This window comes from Hyperolius riggenbachi, chromosome 5, assembly GCF_040937935.1.
Source record: "Hyperolius riggenbachi isolate aHypRig1 chromosome 5, aHypRig1.pri, whole genome shotgun sequence".
NCBI classification, from domain to species: Eukaryota; Metazoa; Chordata; class Amphibia; order Anura; family Hyperoliidae; genus Hyperolius; species Hyperolius riggenbachi.
The window spans coordinates 438,116,199-438,144,096 of record NC_090650.1 but is presented as its reverse complement, the minus strand read 5'-3'; the positions used below and the strand labels follow the sequence as shown (position 1 = coordinate 438,144,096).

Genomic DNA, 27,898 nt, shown 5'->3' with positions numbered 1-27,898 from the left:
TCACAAAGTGGGATGCTTTTATCTAGCTGAGAAAACAATGCTGATAATGTATTAGAGCAGAGAGGTTCAAAGGAAAACTTTTGTTCATTTTGTAGCTGAATGAAGCAGAATTGACACCAGATTGTCCTGGCCGCTGTTTAGAATTCAGTCTTAAAAAGTTAGATCTTAAACTGCAAATAAAAATATGAGACTCTGTCCTAATGTAACTAATGTTCTATTTACCATTAGTAAATCACATACAGTTTATAATCTCATACATTTGTTTTCACTTCAGGTGTGCTTTAAAGAGAATCTGTACTCTAAAATTCTTACAATAAAAAGCATACCATTCTATTCATTATGTTCTCCTGGGCCCCTCTGTGCTGTTTCTGCCACTCCCTGCTGCAATCCTGGCTTGTAATTGCCAGTTTTATCCAGTGTTTACAAACAAAAGACATAACAAGTGATAGGCTGAGAGTAGCTCAGTGTGTGAGTCATACAGAGTGTACATGGGGCCTGGAGAGGGTGTGCATAGCTTCTATCCAATCACAAGCAGCACAGCACATTCCAGCCTGACTGCCTCAGCTCGACAGAGCCGACAGAGGAGAGAAGATTAGATCATATAATAGAGATAATACAGTCACTGTGCAACTAGAAAAGGCTGCAGTAAGCCAGAGCACATTAGAACAGGTATAGGAACTTATAGGATAAAAGAAATAAGGATGAAAATTTTGTTACAGAGTCTCTTTAAATTAGTCAATATATTAGTATACAGTATATCTCTGTTGTAGCTAAATTAAGAATCAAGTACTTTTGTTGATTTGGTGGTAGAGAAGTGAGCTTTAAAACCAAATAAAGGCTGGTGCACACCAAGAGCGGTTCTGAGGGTTTTTAAAAATGCTTGCGCTCTGAAAAGTGCTTGGCTAATGTATTTCAATGGACTGGAGCACACCAGAGCAATTTGTTTTTTTCCCCAAATGCCAGCTCGGGTCCTGCAGCATTTTTGAGGGGATTCAGTCTCAATATTAAAGGAGAACTTAGGCCTAAACAAACATACTGTCATTAAGTTACATTAGTTATGTTAATTAAAATAGATAGATAATATAATCTCTTACCCACCCTGTTTTAAAAGAACAGGCAAATGTTTGTGATTTCATGGGGGCAGCCATCCATCTTTGTCATGGGGCAGCCATCTTTTTGGTTGAAAGGAGGTGACAGGGAGCATGAGACACAGTTCCAACTGTCCTGTGTCCTGAACACCCCTCCCAGTTGCTAGGCAGCGTGAACAACATAGGAAATCCCATTATGCTCTGCACAGCATCAGGGAAAAACAAGCCCGGGCTTTTTTCTTTGATGGGTGGAGCTTAGCTAAAAATGCAGCTAAAAATGCAGCTAAAAATGATGCTTTGGTAAGAAAAACAAAGTTCTGATGCTGTGAAACTATTAAAGAAACACCAAGCCTTTTCAGTGCTGCTGAGTAGATTTTTAGTCCGGAGGTTCACTTTAAGTATAGGAAAGTGGAAACTGCCCTGAAAGGCGCTAGATCAGAGCGGTTTTCCAAGCGTTTTTGTTACAGTAGCTGTTCAGTTACAGCCCTACTGTAACAAAAAATAAAAAACGCTACGCCAAAATGCTCCAAAAACATGCTAAGAAAATCACTAGCCACATGCCAAAAATCACCTAGAAAAATCACTTCAAAAAGCGCTGATTACACACTAGCGCTTTTTGGTGTCCACTGGCCCTAAAAAAGAATAGCTTCAACCTCTTTCTGTTCTGTAAGAGGTTTCTTTAGCTCTAATAATGGTTTACTTATTACTAGGCCTTTTCTTAGTTCAGTTACTGCACTGGCTTCAGACAGCAGTCCATTGCTAAATCATGCTATTATTCCAATGTTTATTATTAAATTGCCTTACTAAAGATTTAAACTGACTCCACATGCATCAGCAGTCATGATAAAACAGCTTTCCGTATGAACGATGACGAATAGTGTCGAAGACCCCCTCCCCTAATTAGGTATAGTTGTTTTAGTTTGACACAGAGGACATCTTTAAGGTCTCTGGTGTACCAGTTTACTTCTCAGCCCAGTACGCGCACCATCAGTAAATGGGTTAGCGCTACAGTTACATTACCCAATATTTTGCGAAAATGTAGCAAGACTACTGGCACTCCCAAAAATTGTAACGCAATCTGATCACTAAGCAATTGATACAAACAAGCACAGTTGTTTGGTGGCTCTCACTCATCCTCTACCTGTTATTTCCCCTCCCTCTCCATAAAAAAAACAGGTTGCCCAGCTGTGGCCAATCTATACACTAATCGTTTCCACAATTGTTAAAGAGAAACCGTGACCAAATACTGAACTTTATCCCTATCAGTAGCTGATACCCCCTTTCCCATGAGAAATCTTTTCCTTTTCTCAGACAGATCATCAGGGGGCGCTGTATGGCTGATATTGTGGTGAAACCCCTCCCACAGTGTGATGTCATAACCATGGTCCTGACAGTTTCCTGTGTGTGAACCTCATTGCATTGTGGGAAACAACAGCTGTTTACAGCTGGGTCCAACTGTCAAAAGAGCAAGAAGCATCTCCTCCTAGTGTGTCGTGACATCACCTGCCAGCAGTAAAAATGTCACCATGTGATAAATGTCAGAATGTAAATCAGGGAGAGGAAAGATTTTACAATGGGCAAACACTGACTAAATCATTTATACATAATTATTGTAAAAATTAAGCTTTTTTTATTACATTATTTTCACTGGAGTTCTTTAAGGTACATACACACATGTGATAACAGTTGGCCGAAACAATGGTGGTTCTATGTGTACAACGCCCGCCTATCGATCCTGCTCAGACAGGGACATTAGGGGTCTGTCCTGTAGGATCCTTAATGACCTGCAATGCCTGAGCAAGACTGATCACAATGCTATTGTCCCCCCCAATTGTGGTCCCTCCACCCCCCTACATAGCAACAAAACACTTCGCTAGCCTCAAGGCTAAGGATGTTTCTGTACAGCATCATTCCCCAAAATGTCACCCAAGGGATCGTTTCTTAACCTCCGACGGGCATCAATTATTGGATGTGTGTACGTAGCTTTAGTCAACACTATCAGTACCTATTGTCCCAGGCTGCAGCAGGCCAGCAGTTATCTGTACATGGCTTTGCATAGGAACAAAAGTTTATGTTCTCAAACAGAAACAGGTTCTCTTTGACTTTGGGCATCACATGTAGTTGTCAGACAAATCCCAGATTCCCGGTGTGTAAGCAATGACTGTATTCAGCCACATGACACAGCAAGGGGGACAGAGGATCTCCCCAGGAATAGATGGGAATGTCACACGATCACACAATGAGGATCGCTCTGTATTGATCTGCGCATGAATGTGTGTGACACTGGTGTGTGTGTGTGGAGGGGGGGGGGGGGGGGGGGAAGAGGTTATAAATAGAAGGTAAGGGCAATAGAGGAATCTTCCACAAGGGACATTCTGTGACAACAAGTGGGACAACTCAATCCATCAAGGTCATGGCAAGGTCAAGATGTGATGCCATCCAAGGATAGCAAGAAGGTAAATTCATAATGTGGACCTGAACTCAGAACTTCCTCTCTGTTCTAAAAGATAAGCAACAGCATAGTAACCTATAGAGAAAAAACATTTATTTGTTTACAGCTCATACAAATCCTGCAATAAATCCGCAGTGTGTCTACTTCCTGCTTTTATGGAAGCAGCCATAGGGTTAACATCCTGTGTTTACAAATTAGCTGTTCTGCCAAGGCAGCCAACTGACAGCTGAGAGATCAAATTACAGTTGTGATTAGTCACTGATGAGGGGGAATAGACAAGCTAAACTATCTAAATACATACAGGTTGCATTGTATCTGTGTTTTCCTTCTGTCCTGTGCAAGAGTTCAGCTCCACTTTAATGCTTGGGAAATAACATGGGGGATGTATGTGCATGTCTGTGCGTGTATGTGTGTGCATGTACTCAAAACGCTGGTAGCTGGTGTGAAACTGGTCTAAAACTATGTACACACGCTAGATTGAACATAAGACACTTGGGCAACATCCGATGCCCAGTGACCCCTGAGTGCATAGTTCTGCCCACTAACCCTGCCCATGCTCTGTCATCATCCCCCTCCCCCCTCCCCCCTCCATTGTAAAACTACCACCGACAGTTTGTACAGTCTGATGGTAGAATGGTTGTAATCTGATGGTAGAATGGTTGTTTTGGCAGATATATAAACCACTGAATTTTTAAAGGCTTTTAAATGACTGTGCAGACATTTGTATTAAGTGCTATTGGATTCAGATTGAATGTCTTGAACTGTCCTAAAAGCTTTCATTGCATGTAGGAATTAAATGGCTGCAAAGCTGCAGTACCACATCTGGCCATTAGAGGGTGCATCCTCCTTGCATTCCTTCCTCACAGCCAATGCATGCAGCTTGCCAGATAAAAAGTGACAAATTAACGAGCTGGAGAACTAAGACTAATTTGACTTTTATAGAGATAACAGTATAACTATCCGCCATTTAAATCATTGCACAGCCGATTCAAATGTGTTGTTATTCTAAATTTACACATAATACTTCAAACTAGATAATTCAAACAATGTAGAAAAGTGAATAATAGGACTTAATCAAACACATTGTGTTGATTAGATAAAATATGCTCCTTGGTGACACACGGTATAAGGGTGTAGAGATCTGCATAAAGTCTCATAGAATTTCTTCAAAAATGGCAGCGTACAGCGTCATAAAGCCAAAAGATTCCAACATGTTTCGTGCCCTTAGGCCCTTCGTCGTCGAACGTGTCTTATGTTAAAATGAATACGCGTGGGGTCAATGTATGGGTTTTTACACTTTTATCATTGGATTTCGTGGACTTGGGCTAATTTTGATCATAACACATTGACAGTGCAATGTAACTTCTGAAATATCATGTATGTTACAGTTTTTATAAACTGTTTCATATACTGCAATATTACTTCCTAAGGCCTCTTTTCCACTAGCAATCGCTAGCGTTCGCACTGAACGCTAGCGATTGCGATTTAGCAAAAGTGCTAAATTTCCCGGCGATTACCCGATGTTTGCGATCGCGATTTTGCTATGCTATGCACTGCATAGCAAAATCGCGGCAATAATCGTTCCGCCGCGCGTTCGTGTCAGTGTCAAAAAAGAATCGCGGTAGTGGAAATAACCTACCGTGATTCCTATGTTATTTAGCAAACCCTAGCGATTGTAAAATCGCTAGCGGTTTGCGATTTTGCGATTCAGCTACCGCAAACACGCTAGTGGAAAAGGGCCCTAAATACTATACAATACAATACAATAATACAATACAATAACATTTGTAAAGCGCTTTTCTCCCATAGGACTCAAATACTAACTCTTTCTACAAAATAATCATTCCCTCTCTAGTGGCAATAACAAATGCCTTACAACAGGATAGGTGTATTAAATGTGAAAGTCTGAAGAGTGTCTGATGTGATTTAGAAAGGAGTTCCAGCAAAAGTCCTGGATGGGGTGAGTGAGAATTGAGTGTGAAGGGTGTAAGCGTGCGTGCGTGCATGCGTGTGTGGCGTGTATGCAGCACAATATAAACATATTTGAGTTACATACATTAATGCATAGTTTATAGTACAAATATTCATTATTATATCTACCAATGGTATTTATATACAGTTTTGGCAGATGATCCAAAGTAATTAGAATAACCAATAGCTCTGTTCTTACAATCTGTATAATGTAGATGATCAGCATGTAAAGTTATGTAGGCAGTCAGTACACTACAGCTGAGGTGACAGCAAACACCTTGTGCAGGAGGAAGCTGACATAGGCTATATTCCAAAGCAAATTCCGATTCGATATTTGTTGTCTAGTAACAAGTAAGTTATAAGAGTGTGCTTTAACGTTTTAGTGGTTGGAGTCTGTCTGTTCTGACTTGTAAGAGAGTCCCAGAGAAGGAGAGAAGCTTGTGAGAAGTCCTGTGTACAAGAATCTGAGGATGTGACTCTAATACACGAGACTAGAGGTTGTGTGCTGGTTGGAAGAGGTGGTCTGAGCATTATCTGGCAATGGGTGATGAAATGTATGAAGGGACAGGCTGTGCAGAGCTTCGTAGGTCAGGGTTATACGTGTGAACGTGGTTCTCACTGTCTGTGATCAGCAATAGTAGTTTCCACATTGTTCCCGTACCGAGAGAAGCCAACTTCTAAATCAATCTTCCAGGCAAAGGGGCTTTTCAATTCCTCTATTGTTTTTGTGAAAATGTCCACTTTGGTAGCTTCTCTTATCCACAGATTAGGCTCCCCTCTGTCTCTCTGATATCCCACTGATGTAGATAGAGAGCTCCTCCAGCCAACTTGTGGACTTCCACGAGATCCATGAGGCTTGCAGGACATGATTTGCAACCCCAAAATCGCAATAAATGCCGCAGCAACTGAAAATCAATCTTCAGCTTTCAATTATCATGAATTATGGGGTCTTCCTGACCTTACAGTTCTAATCAAATTTGCCCGGCATTGGGGGCAGAAGATGTTTAACAGAAGAACATCTCCCCGTCTGTAAGTCAGTCTCCGACAGACAGCATCTTCTGTGAATGTTCGCTATTTATGTATCAACAATGCACTGATTATTCCAGCCCCCTGGCTGTGTCCAATCAGAAGGAAGGAGAATGGCCAGTGTTGATTGGTCAGTTATTCTGTTTAATAGGGAGCTATTCTCAAGATATCTCCCAGCCTATGGGGTGCTACAGAAGCTGACTGAGGAAGGTGTGTCAGGGACTGACATCCTGCAAGCTTTTGTGCTTACAGAATTACATACAGTAGTCCCAGATGCCACAATATGGACCAGGAACACTTAAAGGAAGACGGTACCCGGGGCTTCCTCCAGCCCCATAAACATGTCAGAGTTACCCAATGTCTCTGGCACACTTTAAGCCACGCCCCATGACACACCCCTAGTCACGCATACCATAAAGATTTCATAAGAAGAATATGTTATTTTATAGTTCAGACCACACTGGTCCTTTCTATCCTGGTTCATTTTCCTTCATATTCATTTGAAAATAAGAAATGTATTAATTTAAAGGATCAGAATAAAGATTAGAGTCTATTAAACACAGTTTTTTCAGTAAAAAAAAAATACATAAATGTGTACATCAGTCCTGAAAGAGGGACAAATCAGGAAGAGAGAGAGACAGAGGGACTGGGTGCTCAAAGAGGGACCAGTGGCGTAGCTAAGGAGCTGTGGGCCCCGATGCAAATTTTACAATGGGGCCCCCCAAGCACTCTATACATAACAATTGATATGGCGCACCAAAATCTGCCAATGGCAACTACAGTGTCAGAGGTGCAAGAAGGGGGTGGGTAGCAGTTTGTTTATAATTACCACTATTCAAAGTATCTATACATGTGATTATTATGAGCACAGGACCGATAGAGAGCTAATACTGTAGTTGAGGGAGGGCCCTTCGGTGCCCCTCTGGCCCAAGGGCCCGATGCGGTCGCAACCTCTGCAACCTCTATTGCTACGCCCCTGAGAGGGACTCTCCCTCCAAAAGAGGGACAGCTGGGAGCTATGTGCATATGTCAGAAGGAGGGTTTCATCGTAGAATAGGAAGACATGATAGCACAGAGACAGCCCTTGTAGGGTTCTGTGGTTTCTCCTATGGCTGCCGTGCCGACACAATGCAGTTAATCTCTCTGTTTCTGATTAATTTTAGAGATGTATTTGTCCATAATCAGCGGGAGGTATATTAGAGTTCTTTTTTTATTATTTCAGCTGAGAGCTATTCAGATCTTCATTACAAACTGTTACTTAAATATCCAAATTTGTTTAAAAGCAGAGCAATGCTCTGTAAGTCGAGCCTGCCTAATTCAATGCATTTAACAATCATTATCTCAGATTCCTTGTGTGCTTATGTGACTAGCAGACTGAACTGCAGTGTCTTCCTAACACGGAATGCTAAAAGGTGTGTCAGCCTGCTATAACGACTTGAGACGTCCTTACCATGTAAGAAAAGATAAAAACCAAGTCCTTGCAACCCCTTTAACTCTATTATATCCCTATACTGCTCAGACCAGCATTTTGCTTAAAGTGGTCTGAAAGCCAGCATTTCTACTTTGCTCTAAGAGATTCCTTACAGCTTTAAAGCTACTATTCCAGAAAATAATTCTAGCAGAACATCACTGAAATGGTTAAACAAAGCACTTTGTCCTGCTATTCAACTTCAAATCTGCATCCAAACTGGAGATAACAGTATCTTTTTTACTTGTTAAACACAAATGTATCAACACTGGAATGTAAACAAGCACTCTCTGAGAAACTGTCTCTGCTTTAGGCACACACAGTGTTCAGAATAGCTCATTAGATGCTTTTAATATATAATAATAAGCAGTTATAATAGAAAAAGAATAAAATGCAATGCCAGCTTTCAGGGAAAGAAAAACTACACTTTGGAAACTTGTAATTTGTAAACAGACAATATTAGGTGTGCACAAAAGCAAATATGATAACTGTATGAGTAATAAAAATTAGGAAAACACATTTTTATTGAATGTTATGTCAGAGTTTCAGACCACTTTAATGCAGGGAAATGGGAATCAGGGGGTGTTCTGTACAGCAAATATAATGATCTGCAATCCACTGTATTATTGTGTACAATGATAATTTGCCGATGACCAGAGATAAGCAGGCCTGTACTGCTCTCTACAGTGAAAATCAACATTTGTTTACATACAGAGAATACTTGGGAATGCTTTCAAATGTTCTTTCATCAACCTAAGAGTAGTTACTAAAATTTTAGTTTTCAGAGTACAATCCCATTTTAAAAACGTTTGAACCATCTTGGGACCTGTAAATTGCTGACACCATTATTTGGGCAGCTGGATAGTGTACTGGTTAAAGGTGCTGGGCCGAGCTTGAAAGGGTTTGACCCTTTGACCAGGGTTTGAATCCTGGCTCAAGCCTAGAGCCGGATCACAAGGCAATCCTAGGCAGTTGCCTAGGGCCTGGAGAGAGTCTAGGGGCCTGGTGGATGCTACCCCCCACCAAAATCTTACTAAAAAAGCCAGGTGACCATCAGTGGTGGGCAAAAATAGCTATCTTGCCTAGGCCCTCATTTCATGATCTTAATGCATTTCTGCTCAAGCCTGTACATACGACAGTAAGGAGTGCTTGGGCAAGGCTCCCCAATGCTCCTGGTCACCCTTGGAGAGCGACCTTGGTGACTGTTACTCTGAAATGCTTTGAGTCCACCAGGAGAAAAACACGATATAAATTTTAAATGTCTTGTGTTGTATATTTGGGGAGGGCTGCAGTTTAGACTGGTCGATATTTGGTATAAAGATTGGTGCAAGCCATGCAATTTTATTTCAAATTCTATGTCCAATTGAGAAAGAGATCTACTGACTGCCATCGACCCATCCCACCCCAAAAATAATCAGAAAAGCTGGAGATTAACACTCAAAATACTGGCTATCGTTCCATGGTTACCTCCTTATGACACATTTTTGATTGATATCCAATCTAAAAAAAAAGATCAGGAATTTGATCAGGATTTAAAAAAAAATATCGTATACATGTGAATGCTTGCAAACTTCGATATCCAATCAATGTCAGATCTGAATATCGATCTGATAACTGCCAGTGTTTCTTGCCAATTTTCGCCAAAGTCATGTTCGCATCAAAAAGGCTATTTTTGATTTCAAGAAAATATTCGCAAAAATACATCGTATTTTAGCAATATGGCGAAAATTCCTGAAAACGCAAAAAAAAAAAAAAAATCTGGCTTTTTTTTACTGTGAAGACATTTATTTTTAGTGTGAAAATTCAGAAAAAAAATGTGAAAAATGGCCAACTTATTACAAAATGATTTTCAATGGCCTTTTCACGTGAAAGTCGAATTTAACATTATTTTCTCAAAAACTGAATGCGAAAACAACATTGACATTTTCGCTCATCACTGATAACTGTCTCACATAGAATCTGAATTAAAAATAGCATGGTGCGTACCAACCTTCTGCCTCTTAACCCTTCCACCACCAACACCCCCCCCCCCCTCCCCCTCTTGCAATGATCCTGCAGTTGATGTGGGCACAAAGGGGGGGGGGGGCTGGCACTGGAGCCCCAGGAGTTAAGTCCCCCCCCCCCACTTACAATGACCCCTGTCACCCTGTCACATCCTGCAGCTGATGTATGGGCACAGAGGGGGATGGCATTGGAGCCCCGGGAATGCAGCCCCTTCCCATTAGCAGTGACCCCTGTCACATCCTGCAGCTGATGTGGGCATAGAGGGGGGGAAGGGGGTGGTGCCCAGGGGTTAAGCCCCCCCTTCCCTTGCAGTGACCCCTGTCACATCCTGCAGCTGATATGGGCACAGAGCAGGGGGCTGGCAGCCTGGCACTGGAGCCCCCCTCGTTCTCAGTGCACCAGTAGCACACCATACAGGCATTTGCCCGCTGACGGCACCTCATGGCAGCCTTGGCACTTGCAGAAAGCCTCTTGCTTGTCTGCAGTGAGCAGGGCACAGCACTGATCTGCATCCCTCCAGCAGGAAAGTGGAGAAAGTGACTATCTGGCGCCCTCTATGCCCTACTGGGGGATATGACACCCTCTTTCCAACACTACAAAACTTCAGCATTTCAGTGGGGAAAATCATCTCTCATTATTCACATTCTCTTTCCTCGCAATTATAGCAACAGGTAGAGGAATGATCCCATCTCTGCTAGAGACATGCATCCAATGCAGGGGAGGGAGATCTGTGCCCTATGGGAGGGGTCACCTTATCTCCCATAATCCCTCACCGCATTCCCAGAGTATGGAAAAGAAAAAGACACTAAATAGCTTCCATTTCTTAATGATCTTCCCCATGCATTGCCTCTAATGAGAGGGAACATGCGATCCATTTCTGAAAGAGCATATATGGGGTGGGCGGGGACTAGCAGATATGGGGTGGGCGGGGACTAGCAGTGGGGCCTGCATACAATTCATTTTTAGTAGATAACTCTTGAATTAACCCTTTATGGGTAGTAAAGGTGAGATTCTAATATTGGCTAGGAATAGGATCCAGATCCATTCAATTCACTGATATATATATATATATATATATATATATATATATATATATATATATATATATATATATATATATATATATATATATATATAATATTATTATTATTATTATTATTATATTATTTTTTTAAAAATGGGGGTGGGGTGGGGGTTGTTTGAAAGATCAATTAATTGACACAGATGATGGATAGATAGATAATGTTTATGTTTATATAGTGTTTATTTATTCCCTTTATTTCCACCTCTAAATACATAATAATAATAATAATAATATTAATGATAACATTAGATGCCTCATCTTTGGAGTAACAGAATTACTGTATCACTACCATTAAAAAACAGAACCTAATTTATGGATGATGATGATAATATTAATAATTAATCATAACCATAGTATTTGGTAATGTATACAGTGTTATTCACAAGCACCCCGAATATGAAATGATCAGGCTAGTTGGGTGTTATAATCCCCCCATCCCCAGTTTTTGCCCTTTGCTTTGGTGACAACACATGATGAACTCATCACATCCCCAATCCCCAGCCCCCCCTACGCAGATCTGTGGTGGGCTGCTCATAGATGTGCCTCGTTGTGTTACACTGATATTTCTGTATGTTGCCCTTCTCTTTCTCTCTCTCTCTTTTTATGTTGTTACAGAAGCGATTCTACCCCCCCCCCCCCCCCCAAGGGCAGCCCCTCCTAAACGCAGCCTGAAATTGTTCCACAATACACCACTTCTTCCCGGGCGCCCTAAATCACAGCTCCGACCATTAAAGTCAATTGGCAGCCCCTGGCCCGGAATACCAATGACTCGACGCACATCCATCAGGGCCGCGTCGGACGGGGACCGCGATCCGATTGTCGCCTCTCGCACAAGTGGCCGTTTAATCATTCCAGCGTGATTTAAATCATTTTATTTCCCATTGAAAACTAACTAGCTGTCTCCTGACACTCTGCCGTGATGGATGGGGGGCAGCGAGGGGCGACCAGGAGACACTAAATGGCAGATAAAACTTGGAAGGGGAAAAAAAAATCTATATATACAACTTCACTGCGCAGCCACCGATAGATAATGGCGATATGAGTGGCATGCTGGGACTTGTGGTTCTCCAGATAAAGAAATCACAGGGTGACTAATAGCCCATTGTAAGCTGAAGCCTCCCCTCTATACATCTGAGCTATTTAAGTTGGGGAGGGGATCCAGTGACCCCTAAAATCGATTCTACAGCCGAACCATGGGCAGTGATGGTAAATTAGGGAAAGGGATACCAGATTATTCTTATTTTTTTTATCTTTATTTATTTGCCTAACATGGGCATCATATCTCCATTATTACACCACCAACATGGATATTTGTTTATTTCACTGTATTTTAGAGTTAAAAAAAATGCCAGCAGGGAGCATTGACTTGATACCCCCATTAGGACCACCAGCGGTCATTCTATCTCGGTGTAGGAGGTCCTGGCTACATTTTTTAGGATGCTTGGTTGCATTGAGAGAGGTCCTCTGAGCAATTGTGAGCAATTTGACTCCATTTACCGCTGGTTAACCCCTTGGTGGCCGCTTGGACGACCCCGAATGCCTCTCAGATAACATATTTGAATGATCTCAAATTGGAAAGAGAATGGTTGAAGTCCCCCCACCATGGAAATTACATTAAAAAAAAACCAAACTGCTTAATATCGAGCGAGAGATTCCCAAACGTGATTGCTATTAGCATTAGTTAGCGGGTTTCAGGTGCAATCACAGGAAGCTAATCATGGCATTTTCGCAGTTTTGCGAAGATCGCTTATCATTAGTCACCGTAGAACAGCGTGTAGGGGGGTCTCCTGAGGCTTGGGTTAACCCTACATAGTTCCTCTGCACCTCTAAACCTCGAATAATGCCTTATTTGCTCTTCCTTAGGGGAGACCCACGTTTGGCTAGGAGGCATCTACCTACCCTTAGCAGCTACCCAACAGCCTACAAGGTGGATCGGTGGTGTCCACTGAGGGGTTGACGCTCTTCGGCACTAGAAAGGAGTTCAGCTCAACAAGTCCCAGAAGATCGTAGGTGCTTCAGGGAGAAGATAAAACCATAAAACTAACCTCACATTTTTATTTTTTTGGTGGAACATATCCTTCACTTCATCAAGACATTCTCCTCATAGCTAATTTCAGAAACGCCTGGAGACCACAAATACTGGTTGTCTTTAATTTGCTGTTCCAGACATATATTTTGGCACTACTGTAGTTAGAAAAATAAGGTTTGGTATCAGCACCAGAAGCCCTTGTGTCTAGCTGGGATCTGATATTGTCAAAGTCACATCAATGTCTGAACGTCTCCTGCCAAAACAAAGCTCTGATACCAGGCTAGCGCCAACACCATTTGGTCCTTGTTCCATCCATGGAATTTAGATCTGAACAATGATATGAGAAGGTCTTGCATGTGGAACCTCAACCACACCTGCAAAGTGGGGGTAAATATTAAAGATGGGGGGGGGGGGGGGACATGTTTGCCAATATTATCTGCGTTGAGTACTGGTATTGTAATCCACACAAGGTTAGATGGCAATTGCCCACATTAATGAAGCCTGTGTGTAAGGTCTGCTAAACATACCTCATATCTCCACATTCCATTCTAGAACCCCCCCCCCCCCCCTTCCCCATTAGAATCTGGATATCTTAGGATAGACCCATTAGGCACCGAGATGTCTTGTTTGAACCTTCAAGACAGTGGCATGTCTGTAGCCCAACATATCAAGACGGTCTAGTGCCAGGAGAAAGGGAGGGTGGAGGAAAGGGGTAGTTAGTTAAGAAATCCCACATGGTGTGATCTGAGCCCGAGGCGACCAAGAAGCAATCCGAAGCTTAAAATTGTCATCCCATTAGGTCAATGTTAAATAACCCCAACTCCCCCCCCCTCCTTCTTTCCCTATCCGGCTAATTATCCCAGCCCCCACCGTGCCAGCATGGTCTGTGGCAGCAGGGGGTACAGTGGTTGACCCTCAGCCTTGACAAAAAAGCTGATGCATTGACTTCTTGTAGCCTGGTAGAGGCTTCTCCCCTTTCGACAGGCAAAGCCCGACAGCATGCGTTAAAAGCTTCGCTGTGTTTCATTGAAGGGCTTATTAATTCATGATGGTATAATAGTTCTTTCTCATCCCTGTGTAAAATATTCATACGTGTATTTCACTCCTTAGCTCTGTGCTAGGAGCAAATGGTGTACTCAGGGGCAAGAGCCTGGCTGCCCAAATTATGGGGCAGATAAAATGGGGGGATTACCACATCTCTACCACATAACCCCTTTTTACCCAGGCTTACATTTTTGGGGCAGAGGGGTGTAGTGCTTAATGGATGTGATACAACAGGGGGCATCTCTACTGCATAACCCCCCCCCCCCCCCCATTTTCCCAGGGTTAAATTCTGAGGCAAAGGTGATGTAGAACTTAAGGGATCTCATACAAGTGGGGGATGTCACCACGCAAGCCCCCTTTACTCCCAGGCTTACATTCTGGAGCAGGGAGGTGTAGATCTTAACAGATGCCATACAAGAGGGGGGTCTCTCAACCACATCACCCCCCCTTTTCTCCCAAGCTTAAATTCTGAGGGACGTTTTGACCAACATCTACCACAAACTACCCCCTTGACAAATCCTACAAATTGTACAAGGTTTGGCTAAAAAAATAAAATAAATCTCTAGATGTTCTGAATCAAACAAAAACATTATTTTCTCTTACCTGAAGCCCAAGCAGCTGAGAATAATAAGTCCTCTCTTTTCCTACAAACAAAACAATCCAGGTATGAAGGAAGCCAAGAAGAAGAACCCAATAGAGATATAATCCTTTTTTTCCACCAAAGTCTTGAAACAAACCAGTCTTGAAGCCTCTTTTGCTGTAATTTGTAGACAAGCAAAGAAAGGGGGGGAAGAATGGAACTCAACAAGCCTTCTGTTTAATTTCTAGAGACGAAGAAGATGCCCAGTTAGAATAAATCCAGTAGATGAATAGATCCAGAGGAGAAGTAAGAGAGAGAGAGAGAGCAATGTTCCTCGCTGGAGCTGTGGTGGCGACAAAAACAGAAGAATGCCTCTTCAACGAGATGCTTGCTTAAGATCCGCTGTGGCTGCTGATGTTACGAGGCTCTCCTCCTGTATCTCTCTATGCTTTTTTATTTCTCGATTCTCTGTGAAACTAGATCCAGTCCTTGTAGCCAGGGGCTGCATTAAGAAAGAATTACATCAGGCTTTTTATAAGCCTTCCACATCACACATTAGAGAGAGGGAGAAAGAGAGAGACAGACAGAGAGAAGAGAGAGGATGAGAGATCATTCAATGAGGCAAAGGGATAAATGCATCTAACAAGCCACACATAGAGGAGGAGGACTACATCCACTACTATCCCAAGGTGGAAGGATGGATGGAAGCAAGGAAGGTTACTCCAACTGCTTGCTTGCTTGCGCTGCAGACACCCAGTCTGTCCTCATGTGAGATGCAGGAGGCAGGAATGGATGCACACAAGTTGGTAGCTGCAGAGAGGGAGGGTGGAAGAGGGGGGTAGGTGGTGGTGGTGGGGTGGGGGGTGGTAGGGGGGAGTAGCTAGACCCTGAGATGGAATCCAAGCAGCAGGCAACTTAAACAGAAGCAGTTCTGAACTCTGGACACAGCTGATGTGGGCAGGAGAAGAAGGACCATCCCGGCTGGTCGTCAAATCACCCCAGATGTCTCGCCGCAGCGCCTGCTCATCACCCCGACCAGTCTGGAGGAGTCGGATAGACTGCGGGGCTCTCCCCAGCCCCCGACGCCTGGAGGGAGTTTTATCAGCCTTCACCCTCCCCTGGGGGTCTCAGTCCAGACACTTTTTTCCCCCTTCGGTGGGCAGCAGAGAAGATTAAGGAAAAGTCAGCGGAGGGAGATGCGCTGTTACCGCGGAGCCCGCTCTGCCGGGGTACCAGTGGAGGATGTTGCCATGGCGACAGCATCCAGCCATGTGTACCGCACTGTATAGAGGATGCGCTCCTACATCGCCCCCCTTGATTTTATGTTCTCCTGCACCTGAAGCATCTAACACGAGTTGACACCAGGAGATCTCAGCGTCGGGGAGCCAATGAGACGAGCTACAAGCTGGAAGGAGGAATAGGGCAAAATGACAGAGCAGGGAGGGCTGGCACAGTGTGCAGGGCACAGCGGGGGCACCAGGCTCTTCACAAGGTATATTGCTGTGTGGAGTGAGCAGAAAGCGAGATGTTCGGAATGGCTAATCAGGCTGCTGGCTGCCTGGCTGCAGAGAGGGGATGGAGAGGGTTACAGTCCAGACTCTTCTCTCTGCAGATCAGCCAAGCTTAGGACAGATGTCCCTTTATGATCACAAGTCTCCGGTGTGGTAAGCAGGGAAGAGACTTAAAGGGGCACCTGCAGCTCAGGGCTGCCCACAGGGGAGGCAGGGGTGGTGTCTGAAGGTTTGGGGGAACTGATGGAGATGTAGGCAACTAGGCATAAGCTGGTCGCAGTGGATGACGGCGCTGGAAGCAGATAGAGAGAAGCTGAGCTGCAGGAGTTGTGTAGAATCTATTGACACAGACAGGGCTGGACTGTTGTATGCTGGGGAAGCTGATTTATCATAAATATGCTGACTATGGTGTCCTGCTCTGTCACCATCACCTGGTCTGTATCTGCTCCACCTCTCTCCTTCACCTGGTCGGTATCTGCTCCACCTCTCTCCTTCACCTAGTCTGTGTCTGCTCCACCTCTCTCCTTCACCTGACCAGTATCTGCTCCACCTCTCTCCCTCACCTGGTCTGTATCTGCTCCACCTCTCTCCTTCACCTGGTCTGTATCTGCTCCACCTCTCTCCTTCACCTGGTCTGTATCTGCTCCACCTCTCTCCTTCACCTGGTCGGTATCTGCTCCACCTCTCTCCTTCACCTAGTCTGTGTCTGCTCCACCTCTCTCCTTCACCTGGCCAGTATCTGCTCCACCTCTCTCCCTCACCTGGTCTGTATCTGCTCCACCTCTCTCCTTCACCTAGTCTGTGTCTGCTCCACCTCTCTCCTTCACCTGGCCAGTATCTGCTCCACCTCTCTCCCTCACCTGGTCTGTATCTGCTCCACCTCTCTCCTTCACCTGGTCTGTATCTGCTCTACCTCTCTCCTTCACCTGTCCAGTATCTGCTCTACCTCTCTCCTTCACCTGGTCTGTATCTGCTCCACCTCTCTCCCTCACCTGGTCTGTATCTGCTCCACCTCTCTCCTTCACCTGGTCTGCATCTGCTCCACCTCTCTCCTTCACCTGGTCTGTATCTGCTCCACCTCTCTCCTTCACCTGGCCAGTATCTGCTCCACCTCTCTCCTTCACCTGGCCAGTATCTGCTCCACCTCTCTCCTTCACCTGGTCTGTATCTGCTCCACATCTCTCCTTCACCTGGTCTGTATCTGCTCCACCTCTCTCCCTCACCTGGTCTGTATCTGCTCCACCTCTCTCCCTCACCTGGTCTGTATCTGCTCCACCTCTCTCCTTCACCTGGTCTGTATCTGCTCCACCTCTCTCCTTCACCTGGCCAGTATCTGCTCCACCTCTCTCCTTCACCTGGCCTGTATCTGCTCCACCTCTCTCCTTCACCTGGCCAGTATCTGCTCCACCTTTCTCCTTCACCTGGCCTGTATCTGCTCCATCTCTCTCCTTCACCTGGTCTGTATCTGCTCCACCTCTCCTTCACCTGGCCAGTATCTGCTCCACCTCTCTCCCTCACCTGGCCAATATCTGCTCCACCTCTCTCCTTCACCTGGCCAGCATCTGCTCCACCTCTCTCCTTCACCTGGTCTGTATCTGCTCCACCTCTCTCCTTCACCTGGTCTGTATCTGATCCACCTCTCTCCTTCACCTGGCCTGTATCTGCTCCACCTCTCTCCTTCACCTGGCCAGTATCTGCTCCACCTCTCTACTTCACCTGGTCTGTATCTGCTCCACCTCTCTCCTTCACCTGGCCAGTATCTGCTCCACCTCTCTCCTTCACCTGGCCTGTATCTGCTCCACCTCTCTCCTTCACCTTGTCTGTATCTGCTCCACCTCTCCTTCACCTGGCCAGTATCTGCTCCACCTCTCTCCCTCACCTGGCCAATATCTGCTCCACCTCTCTTCTTCACCTGGTCAGCATCTGCTCCACCTCTCTCCTTCACCTGGTCTGTATCTGCTCCACCTCTCTCCTTCACCTGGTCTGTATCTGATCCACCTCTCTCCTTCACCTGGCCTGTATCTGCTCCACCTCTCTCCCTCACCTGGCCAATATCTGCTCCACCTCTCTACTTCACCTGGTCTGTATCTGCTCCACCTCTCTCCTTCACTTGGTCTGTATCTGCTCCACCTCTCTCCTTCACCTGGTCTGTATCTGATCCACCTCTCTCCTTCACCTGGCCTGTATCTGCTCCACCTCTCTCCTTCACCTGGCCAGTATCTGCTCCACCTCTCTACTTCACCTGGTCTGGATCTGCTCCACCTCTCTCCTTCACCTGGTCTGTATCTGCTCCACATCTCTCCTTCACCTGGTCTGTATCTGCTCCACCTCTCTCCTTCACCTGGCTAGTATCTGCTCAACCTCTCTCCTTCACCTGGCCAGTATCTGCTCCACCTCCCTCCTTCACCTGGCCAATATCTGCTCCACCTCTCTCCTTCACCTGGTCTGTATCTGCTCCACCTCACTCCTTCACCTGGTCTGTATCTGCTCCACCTCACTCCTTCACCTGGTCTGTATCTGCTCCACCTCACTCTTTCACCTAGTCTGTATCTGCTCCACCTCTATCCTTCACCTGGCCAGTATCTGCTCAACCTCTCTCCTTCACCTGGCCAGTATCTGCTCCACCTCTCTAATTCACCTGGCCAGTATCTGCTCCACCTCTCTCCTTCACCTGGTCTGTATCTGCTCCACCTCTCTCCCTCACCTGGTCTGTATCTGCTCCACCTCTCTCCATCACCTGATCTGTATCTTATCCACCTCTCTCCTTTACCTGGTCTGTATCTGCTTCACCTTTCTCATTCACCTGGTCTGTATCTGCTCCACCTCTCTCCTTCACCTGGCCAGTATCTGCTCCACCTCTCTCCCTCACCTGGTCTGTATCTTCTCCACCTCTCTCCTTCACCTTGCCAGTATCTGCTCCACCTTTCTCCTTCACCTGGTCTGTATCTGCTCCACCTCTCTCCACCTGGCCAGTATCTGCTCCACCTCTCTCCTTCACCTGGCCAGTATCTGCTCCACCTCTCTCCTTCACCTGGCCAGTATCTGCTCCACCTCTCTCCTTCACCTGGTCTGTATCTGCTCCACCTCTCTCCGACACCTGGCCAGTATCTGCTCCACCTCTCTCCTTCACCTGGTCTGTATCTGCTCCACCTCTCTCTTTCACCTGTTCTGTATCTGCTCCACCTCTCTCCTTCACCTGGCCAGTATCTTCTCCGCCTCCCTCCTTCACCTGGCCAGTATCTGCTCCACCTCTCTCCTTCACCTGGTCTGTATCTGCTCCACCTCTCTCCTTCACCTGGTCTGTATCTGCTCCACCTCTCTCCACCTGGTCTGTATCTGCTCCTTCACCTGGCCAGTTTCTGCTCCACCTCTCTCCTTCACCTGGTCTGTATCTGCTCCACCTCTTTCCTTCACCTGTTCTATATCTGCTCCACCTCTCTCCTTTACCTGGCCAGTATCTGCTCCACCTCTCTCCTTCACCTGGCCAGTATCTGCTCCACCTCTCTCCTTCACCTGGTCTGTATCTGCTCCACCTCTCTCCTTCACCTGGTCTGTATCTGCTCCACTTCTCTCCTTCACCTGGTCTGTATCTGCTCCACCTCTCTCCTTCACCTGGCCAGTATCTGCTTCACCTCTCTCCTTCACTTGGCCAGTATCTGCTCCACCTCTCTCCTTCACCTGGTCTGTATCTGCTCCACCTCTCTCCTTCACATGGTTTGTATCTGCTCCACCTCTCTCCTTCACCTGGTCTGTATCTGCTCCACCTCTCTCCTTCACCTGGCCAGTATCTGCTCCACCTCCCTCCTTCACCTGGCCAGTATCTGCTCCACCTCTCTCCTTCACCTGGTAGAGAGGTGCAAAGGAGGATTCGCAGACCAGAACATGATGAGGTATAAAAGGCTGAAAAGTTTATTTGAAAAAATCCACAGACAAGGCAATAAATTCACAGGATCAACTAGGCTTGCCTGATCCTGCACCGACTGGTATGATGGTTGGGGGTAGAGCGTCATGAACTTTCTCACTGCTTCTCCTTCACCTGGCCAGTATCTGCTCCACCTCTCTCCTTCACCTGGTCTGTATCTGCTCCACCTCTCTCCACGTGGTTTGTATCTGCTCCTTCACCTGGCCAGTATCTGCTCCACCTCTCTCCTTCACCTGGCCAGTATCTGCTCCACCTCTCTCCTTCACCTGGTCTTTATCTGCTCCACCTCTCTCCTTCACCTGGTCTGTATCTGCTCCACCTCTCTTCTTCCCCTGGTCTGTATCTGCTCCACCTCTTTCCTTCACCTGGTCTGTATCTGCTCCACCTCTCTCCTTCACCTGGTCTGTATCTGCTCCACCTCTCTACTTTACCTGGTCTGTTTCTGCTCCACCTCTCTCATTTACCTGGCCAGTATCTGCTCCACCTCTCTCCTTCACCTGGTCTGTATCTCCACCTCTCTCCTTTACCTGGCCAGTATCTGCCCCACCTCTCTCCTTCACCTGGCCAGTATCTGCTCCACCTCTCTCCTTCACCTGGCCAGTATCTGCTCCACCTCCCTCCTTCACCTGGTCTGCTATTGGTTGACAAGGTCTTATGTGCTTTATGTCAGAGCTAATAAGTTATGTCATCTTCACCTGTTCTGCTATCTTACCCTCATCTGTCTTGCTATCTCGCTCTCACCTGTTCTGCGATTTACCCTCCCCTGTTCTGCTATCTTACCCTCACCTGTTCTGCTATCTCTCCCTCGACTGTTCTTCTATTTACCCTCACCTGTCTTGCTATCTCGCCCTCACCTGTTGTGCTACCTCACCCCGACCTGTTCTGCTATCCCGTTCACCATTTCCTGTTTTGCTATCTCACCTTCACCTGTTCTGCTGTCTCACCTTCACCTGTTCTGCTATCTCACCTCACATGTCCTGCTGTCTAACCCTCACCTGTTCTGCTGTCTTACCTTCACCTGTTCTGCTATCTCATCCTCACCTGCTTTGCTATCTCACCCTCACCTGCTCTGCTATCTCTCCCTCACTTGTTCTGCTATCTCACCGTCACCTGCTCTGCTATCTCACCGTCACCTGTTCTGCTATCTCACCCTCACCTGTTCTGCTATCTCACCTCACCTGCTCTGCTATCTCACCCCCACCTGTTCTGCTATCATACCCTCACCTGTTCTGCTATCTCACCCCACTTGTTTTGCTGTCTTACCCCCACTTGTTCTGCTATCTCACCCTCACCTGTTCTGCTATCTCACCCTCACCTGTTCTGTTATCTCACCCTCACCTGTTCTGCTATCTCACCCTCACCTGTTCTGCTATCTCACCCTCACCTGTTCTTCTATCATACCTTCATCTGTTCTGCTATCTCACCCTCACCTGTTCTGCTTTCATACCCTCACCTGTTCTGCTATCATACCTTCACCTGTTCTGCTATCTCACCCTCACCTGCTCTGCTATCTCTCTGTCAACTGTTCTGCTATCTCACCCTCACCTGTTCTGCTATTGTACCCTCACCTGTTCTGCTATCTCCCCCTCACCTGTTCTGCTATCTCCCCCTCACCTGTTCTGCTATCTCACCCCACTTGTTTTGCTGTCTTACCCTCATTTGTTCTGCTATCTCACCCTCACCCGTTCTGTTATTGTACCCTCATTTGTTCTGCTATCTCACCCTCACCTATTCTGCTATCTCACTACTATCACCTGATCTGCTATCTCACATTCACCTGTTCTGCTTTCACACCTTCACCTTTTCTACTCTCTCTCTCTGTCTAATGCGCTGTTTTCCTCCTTGACCTGTATGGATCTGTTGTCTCAACTTCTCCTGTTCCACAGTTTCTTTCTGAATTCTTCTGTTATAGCCTTCTGATCTGTTTGTCATTCGTTGCTCTGGTGTCTCTTCCTGAATTATTTTGGTATCACATTCTGGCCATTTATGTTTTCCGTTCCTAACCTATTCTGCTCCCTATTTCTGTCTTGTTCTGCTGCCTTTTCTTCATCTGCCCTGTTATCTCTCCCTGACCTCCTATGGACTCTCCCCCAGTCTCACATAGTTTCTCCCATGACCTTTCCTGGTGTATCTCCCAAACTTGTTCTGCGTTTTGTACTGGATTTTTCTATTCTTTTTCTGACCTGTTCTCTAATGGACCTTCTAGCACTACTACTGTTCACTAGCTCGCACCACTGTTTTTATGCTACTCACGGTGGATGGTGGGGGTGCTCTACTATGTAGGAGCCTGCAAAACGTAAGCCTGCACTGCTCTGCCATCTCTCCCGCTTGACCTACTCTGCTGTCTCACCTGCATGTCCTCCTCTGCCACCTCTCCCACCTGTCCTGCTCTGCCATCTCTCTCACCTGACTTGCTCTGTCATCTCTCTCACCTGACCTGCTCTGTCATCTCTCTCACCTGACCTGCTCTGTCATCTCTCTCACCTGACCTGCTCTGCCATCTCTTCCACCTGTCCTACACTGACATCTCTCCCTCCTGGCCTGCTCTGCTACCTCTCCCATCTGGACTGTTCTGCCATCTCTCCCCACCTGGCCTGCCCTGTTATCTTCACCCAATGTCTTGTTTCTCTCCCTCTGGATGTGCTCTGCTTTCCTGCTCTGCAGTCTCTCTCTCCTGGCCTGCTCTGCTTTCTCTCCCGCCTGTTCTGCTCTGCTACCTCTCCCGCCTATTCTGCTTTGCCATCTCTCTCACGTGTCCTGCTCTGCCATCTCTCCCGATTGTCCTACTCAACTGCCTCTTCTGTCTATCCTACTCTGCAGTCTCTTCTACTCTGCCAACTCTCCCGCCTATTCTGCTCTGCCATCTCTCCCACGTGTCCTGCTCTGCCATCTCTCCCGATTGTCCTACTCAACTACCTCTTCCATCTATCCTACTCTGCAGTTTCTCCTGCTCTGCCATCTCTCCCACTTGGCCTACTCTGCCATCTCTCCCACCTGGCCTGCTCTGATTTTTGACCTGTCCTGTTATTTTCACCCAGAGTCTTATTTCTCTCCCTCTGGATGTGCTCTGCTTACCTGCTTTGCAGTCCCTCCCTCCTGGCCTGCTCTGCCATCCCTCCTGTATGTCCTGCTCTTCCGCCTCTCCTGCCTGGCCTGCTCTGCCATCTCTCCTGCCTGTCATGCTCTTCAGTCTCTCCTGCATGGGCTGCTCTTCCATCTCTCCCACCTGTCCTGCTCTGCTGTCTCTCCTGCCTGGCCTGCTTTGCTGTCTCTACTGCCTGGCCTGCTTTTCTATCTTTCCCGCCTGTCCTGCTCTGCTGTCTCTCCTGCCTGGCTTGCTCTGTCACTTCTCCTGCCTGGCCTGCTCCTCCATCTTTCCTGCCTGTCCTGCTCTGCTGTCTCTTACGCCTGGCCTGCTTTGCTGCCTCTCCCCCCTGGCATGCTCTGCATCTCTCCCACCTGGTATTCTCTGCCACCTCTTCCGCCTGGCCTGCTCTGCCGTTTCTCCCGCCTGGTATGCTCTGCAATCTCTCCCACCTGTCCTCCGCTGCCACGTCTTCCACCTGGCCTGCTCTACCGTCTCTTCTGCCTGGCCTGCTCTGCCGCCTCCCCCTTCTGACCTTCTCTGCTACCTCTCCCCCCCCCTGACCTGCCCTGCCATCTCTCCTGCCTGACCTGCTCTGCCATCTCTCCCACCTGTCCTGCTTTGCCGCCCTTACCTGCTCTTTTATCTTCACCCAATGTCTTGTTTCTCTCCCTCTGGATATGCTCTGCTCACCTGACCTCCTCTGCTGTCTTTCCTGAACAAGTTCCCCTGTTACTGTCTGACCTTCCATGTTTCATCGTTTCTTTGCTGCTTGACCTCTTCTGTTATCTTTACCTATTGTCTGCTGTCTTTTCCTGACCATCTCTGTTATTTCTGTCTGGCCTTCTCTGTGGCTTCACATGTGCTGTTGTGTCCTTTACCTGAATCGCTTTGTTGTGTTTTGCTGCCTGCCTGGCTGGCGTCTTCCCCTTGTCCTCCTGCCTGGCCTGTGCATCTCTGCTTTACCTGACATGTTATGCCAGCAGCCCTGTTTTGCAGTGACTCCCCTGCCTGACTTGTTGTGATGTGTGGTAATTGTGTATGAGCAGCTGCATTGCTTCGGCGTTTGGTGCCCTGTGTTGCCAGCATAACTTACCTTCCTCTGACTGCCACTGGCTGCATCTCTGCTGCCACCATTCAGTGTCTGATTCTAACAGGCATCTGTTTCTGCCCTGTTGTTTCTCATCATCTGTCTCTATTTCATTGTCCCCATGTCTCTGCCTTATTTCATAATCTCTCCCCTCTGCTCTGCTGTTGTATTGACTTATTCCAGTGTCTTTATCTGTTTACTCTCATGTTCCTCTGCCTCTTCTCTGCCTCACTGTCCCTCTGCCTCACAGTACCTCTGTCTTGCTTTCCCTCTGCCTCTTCTCTGCCTCACAGTCCCTCTGCCTCACAGTACCTCTGTCTTGCTGTCCCTCTGCCTCTTCTCTGCCCCACTGTCCCTCTGCCTCACAGTACCTCTGTCTTGCTGTCCCTCTGCCTCTTCTCTGCCTCACTGTCCCTCTGCCTCACAGTCCCTCTGCCTCACAGTCCCTCTGCCTCACAGTACATCTGTCTTGCTGTCCCTCTGCCTCTTCTCTGCCTCACTGTCCCTCTGCCTCTTCTCTGCCCCACTGTCCCTCTGCCTCTTCTCTGCCTCACTGTCCCTCTGTCTCACAGTCCCTCTGCCTCACAGTACCTCTGCCTTGCTGTCCCTCTGCCTCTTCTCTGCCTCACTGTCCCTCTGCCTCACAGTACCTCTGCCTCTTCTCTGCCCCACTGTCCCTCTGCCTCTTCTCTGCCCCACTGTCCCTCTGCCTCACAGTACCTCTGCCTTGCTGTCCCTCTGCCTCTTCTCTGCCCCACTGTCCCACTGCCTCACAGTACCTCTGTCTTGCTGTCCCTCTGCCTCTTCTCTGCCTCACTGTCCCTCTGCCTCACAGTACCTCTGTCTTGCTGTCCCTCTGCCTCTTCTCTGCCTCACTGTCCCTCTGCCTCACAGTACCTCTGTCTTGCTGTCCCTCTGCCTCTTCTCTGCCTCACTGTCCCACTGCCTCACAGTACCTCTGCCTTGCTGTCCCTCTGCCTCTTCTCTGCCCCACTGTCCCTCTGCCTCACAGTACCTCTGCCTTGCTGTCCCTCTGCCTCTTCTCTGCCCCACTGTCCCTCTGCCTCTTCTCTGCCCCACTGTCCCTCTGCCTCACAGTACCTCTGTCTTGCTGTCCCTCTGCCTCTTCTCTGCCTCACTGTCCCACTGCCTCACAGTACCTCTGTCTTGCTGTCCCTCTGCCTCTTCTCTGCCCCACTGTCCCTCTGCCTCACAGTACCTCTGTCTTGCTGTCCCTCTGCCTCTTCTCTGCCTCACTGTCCCACTGCCTCACAGTACCTCTGTCTTGCTGTCCCTCTGCCTCTTCTCTGCCACACTGTCCCTCTGCCTCACAGTACCTCTGTCTTGCTGTCCCTCTGCCTCTTCTCTGCCCCACTGTCCCTCTGCCTCTTCTCTGCCCCACTGTCCCTCTGCCTCTTCTCTGCCTCACTGTCCCTCTGCCTCTTCTCTGCCTCACTACCCCTCATTGTCCCTCTGCCTGTTCTCTGCCTCACTGCCCCCCCCCCCCCCCCAACAAAAAACAAACATGCACATGTTAAAGAATATTTACTATGTGGCATAGGAGGGGGGTGCATAATACAGGGAGTCTGCCAAATACAAAGAATCCGCTGATCGTGTCTCATTTTGTTGCACACCCTTTTCCTGCACTTCCACAGCTTAGTGTGTAAATGCAGAGTATGTTGCAGCAGGAGCTGTGCTCTCAGCTCTCCGCTGGAGTCCAGTGCTGTGCTCCCGCCTGTCCGCTTGGCCTAGTACCCGGCATCCATACTGCATGTAGCGTGATTACATGCTACATGAGGAGAGTGAAGTGCCAGCACTAGAGGGAGCAGGAGCACAGCACTGGACTCTGTCAGGAAGGGGAGAGCAGAGCTTCTGCTGTGCTATACTCTGCATCTACACACTGGGCTGAGGGAGTGCAGGAGGACAACAGGGACAGATCGTGGCACAGGGGGACAGTGGGAGGCACAAAAGGGGACAGAAGGAGCCTAGGCACAGTGGGAAAGAAGGGGACAGAAGGAGGCATGGAGACAGAGGGAGGCACAGATGGCCAGAAGTAGTCACAAAGGGGGGCAAAAGGAGGCACGGGGGACAGAGGGAGGCACAAAGGGGGACAGAAGGAGGCACAGGGGGACAGAGGGAAGCACAGGGGGCAGAGCAAGCGTAGGGGGACTGAAGAAGGCACATGGAGACAGAAGGAGGCACAAAAGGGGACAGAAGGAGGAGGCACAGGAAGACAGAAGTAGGCAGAGGGGGACTGAAAGAGGAACAAGGGATGAGGGTAGAAAAAGGAAACCAGAGGCACAGGTGGAACAAAGGAGGCACAAAGGGGCACAGAAGGAAGGGAAGAGGTGGTTCAGGGGGACTGAAGGGGCACATGGAGACAGGAGTAGGGATGCTCATTCGGATTCCGCGGAAATGCAATTTCCGAAATTCCGATCGGAAATTGCATTTCCGCATCGGAATGCGGAAATCGGTAATGTAAGAGCCGTAGGCGGATTTCCGCCGGAAATCGCGGAAATTTCCGCCGGAAATCGCGGAAATTCCACCCGACTTTAACATCGATTTTCTCAAAAACTATAAGGTCTTTTTGAAAACTTTTTTTTGCATCTTGTTCACAAGATTCGGTTTAATAAACCCTGAAAATTTGGTGTTTCTAGGACTTAAGGGGGCTTTGTTATTAACCATTAAAGTCGGTGGATTTTTACTGTAATGTAAAATGCAGAAAATCTGCATCTGCCTATTTTCTGCATTTTATATTACAGTAAAAATCCGCCGACTTTAGCAGTTAAAAGCAAAGCCACCGTAAGTCCTAGAAACACCAAATTTTTAGGGTTTATGAAACAGAATCTTCTGAACAAGATGCAAAAAAAAGTTTTCAAAAAGACCTTATAGTTTTTGAGAAAATCGATGTTAAAGTCGGGCGGAATTTCCGCGATTTCCGGCGGAAATTCCGCATTGGAATGCGGAAATTGGTAGCGGAAGGCGGAATCGGTAATCGGTACATGACGGAATGCGGATTTACCGCGGAATCGGAAATTGGCATTCCGACCATCCCTAGACAGGAGGCACAAAGGGGAACAGAATGAGGCACAGGGGGACAGAAGATGGCACAGGGAGACAGAAGGATACACAGGAGGGCAGAGATGGCACGGAGACAGAAGCAGGCACAAAGGGGGACAGAAAGAGGCACAAATGGGCACAAGAGGAGGCACAAATGGGGACAAGAGGAGGCACAGGGGAAGAAGAGGAGTCACAGGGGGACAGAGGAATGCTCGGGGGGGGGGGGGGGGGGGAGGTAAGGGGGCATGGAGATACATAGACTTACACTATCCAGACGCAGCAGAAGCAGGTGAAAGAACACCTGTGGGGGTGGAGCTTAGTCCGGGGAGGGCATCATTTGGGGGTGGGGCTTAATTCAGGGGCATGGTGCCCCCCATGACCAATGATGCTCTAGGCAACGGCCTGAAATGCCTAGGCCTAAAAACGGCCTCACTGTCCTTGTATATACCTGCCTCAGTGTCGCCTTGTTTCCCCTCTCTGTGTC

General features: G+C 47.4%; 2 protein-coding genes across 3 annotated transcripts in view; both read right to left on the bottom strand.

Moving 5' to 3' along the window:
• Positions 1 to 15,532, bottom strand: part of ADGRB1 (adhesion G protein-coupled receptor B1) — an 829,276-nt gene extending 813,744 nt beyond the window's left edge. For both annotated transcript variants that reach the window (XM_068238111.1, XM_068238113.1), the window contains exon 1: positions 14,770 to 15,532. The gene's annotated coding sequence lies outside the window, so the exon portion shown is untranslated. The remainder of the gene's footprint in view (positions 1 to 14,769) is intronic.
• A 559-nt stretch (positions 15,533 to 16,091) lies between these two features.
• On the bottom strand, positions 16,092 to 24,015 carry LOC137519481 (S-antigen protein-like). The gene is made up of 5 exons (XM_068238436.1): positions 23,899 to 24,015; positions 19,639 to 20,100; positions 19,028 to 19,582; positions 17,118 to 17,711; positions 16,092 to 16,151 (listed from the first exon to the last, which is right to left on the bottom strand). Exons 1-5 carry the CDS (start codon positions 24,013 to 24,015, stop codon positions 16,092 to 16,094), a joined length of 1,788 nt encoding a protein of 595 aa, XP_068094537.1.
• Between the last annotated feature and the right edge of the window lie 3,883 nt (positions 24,016 to 27,898).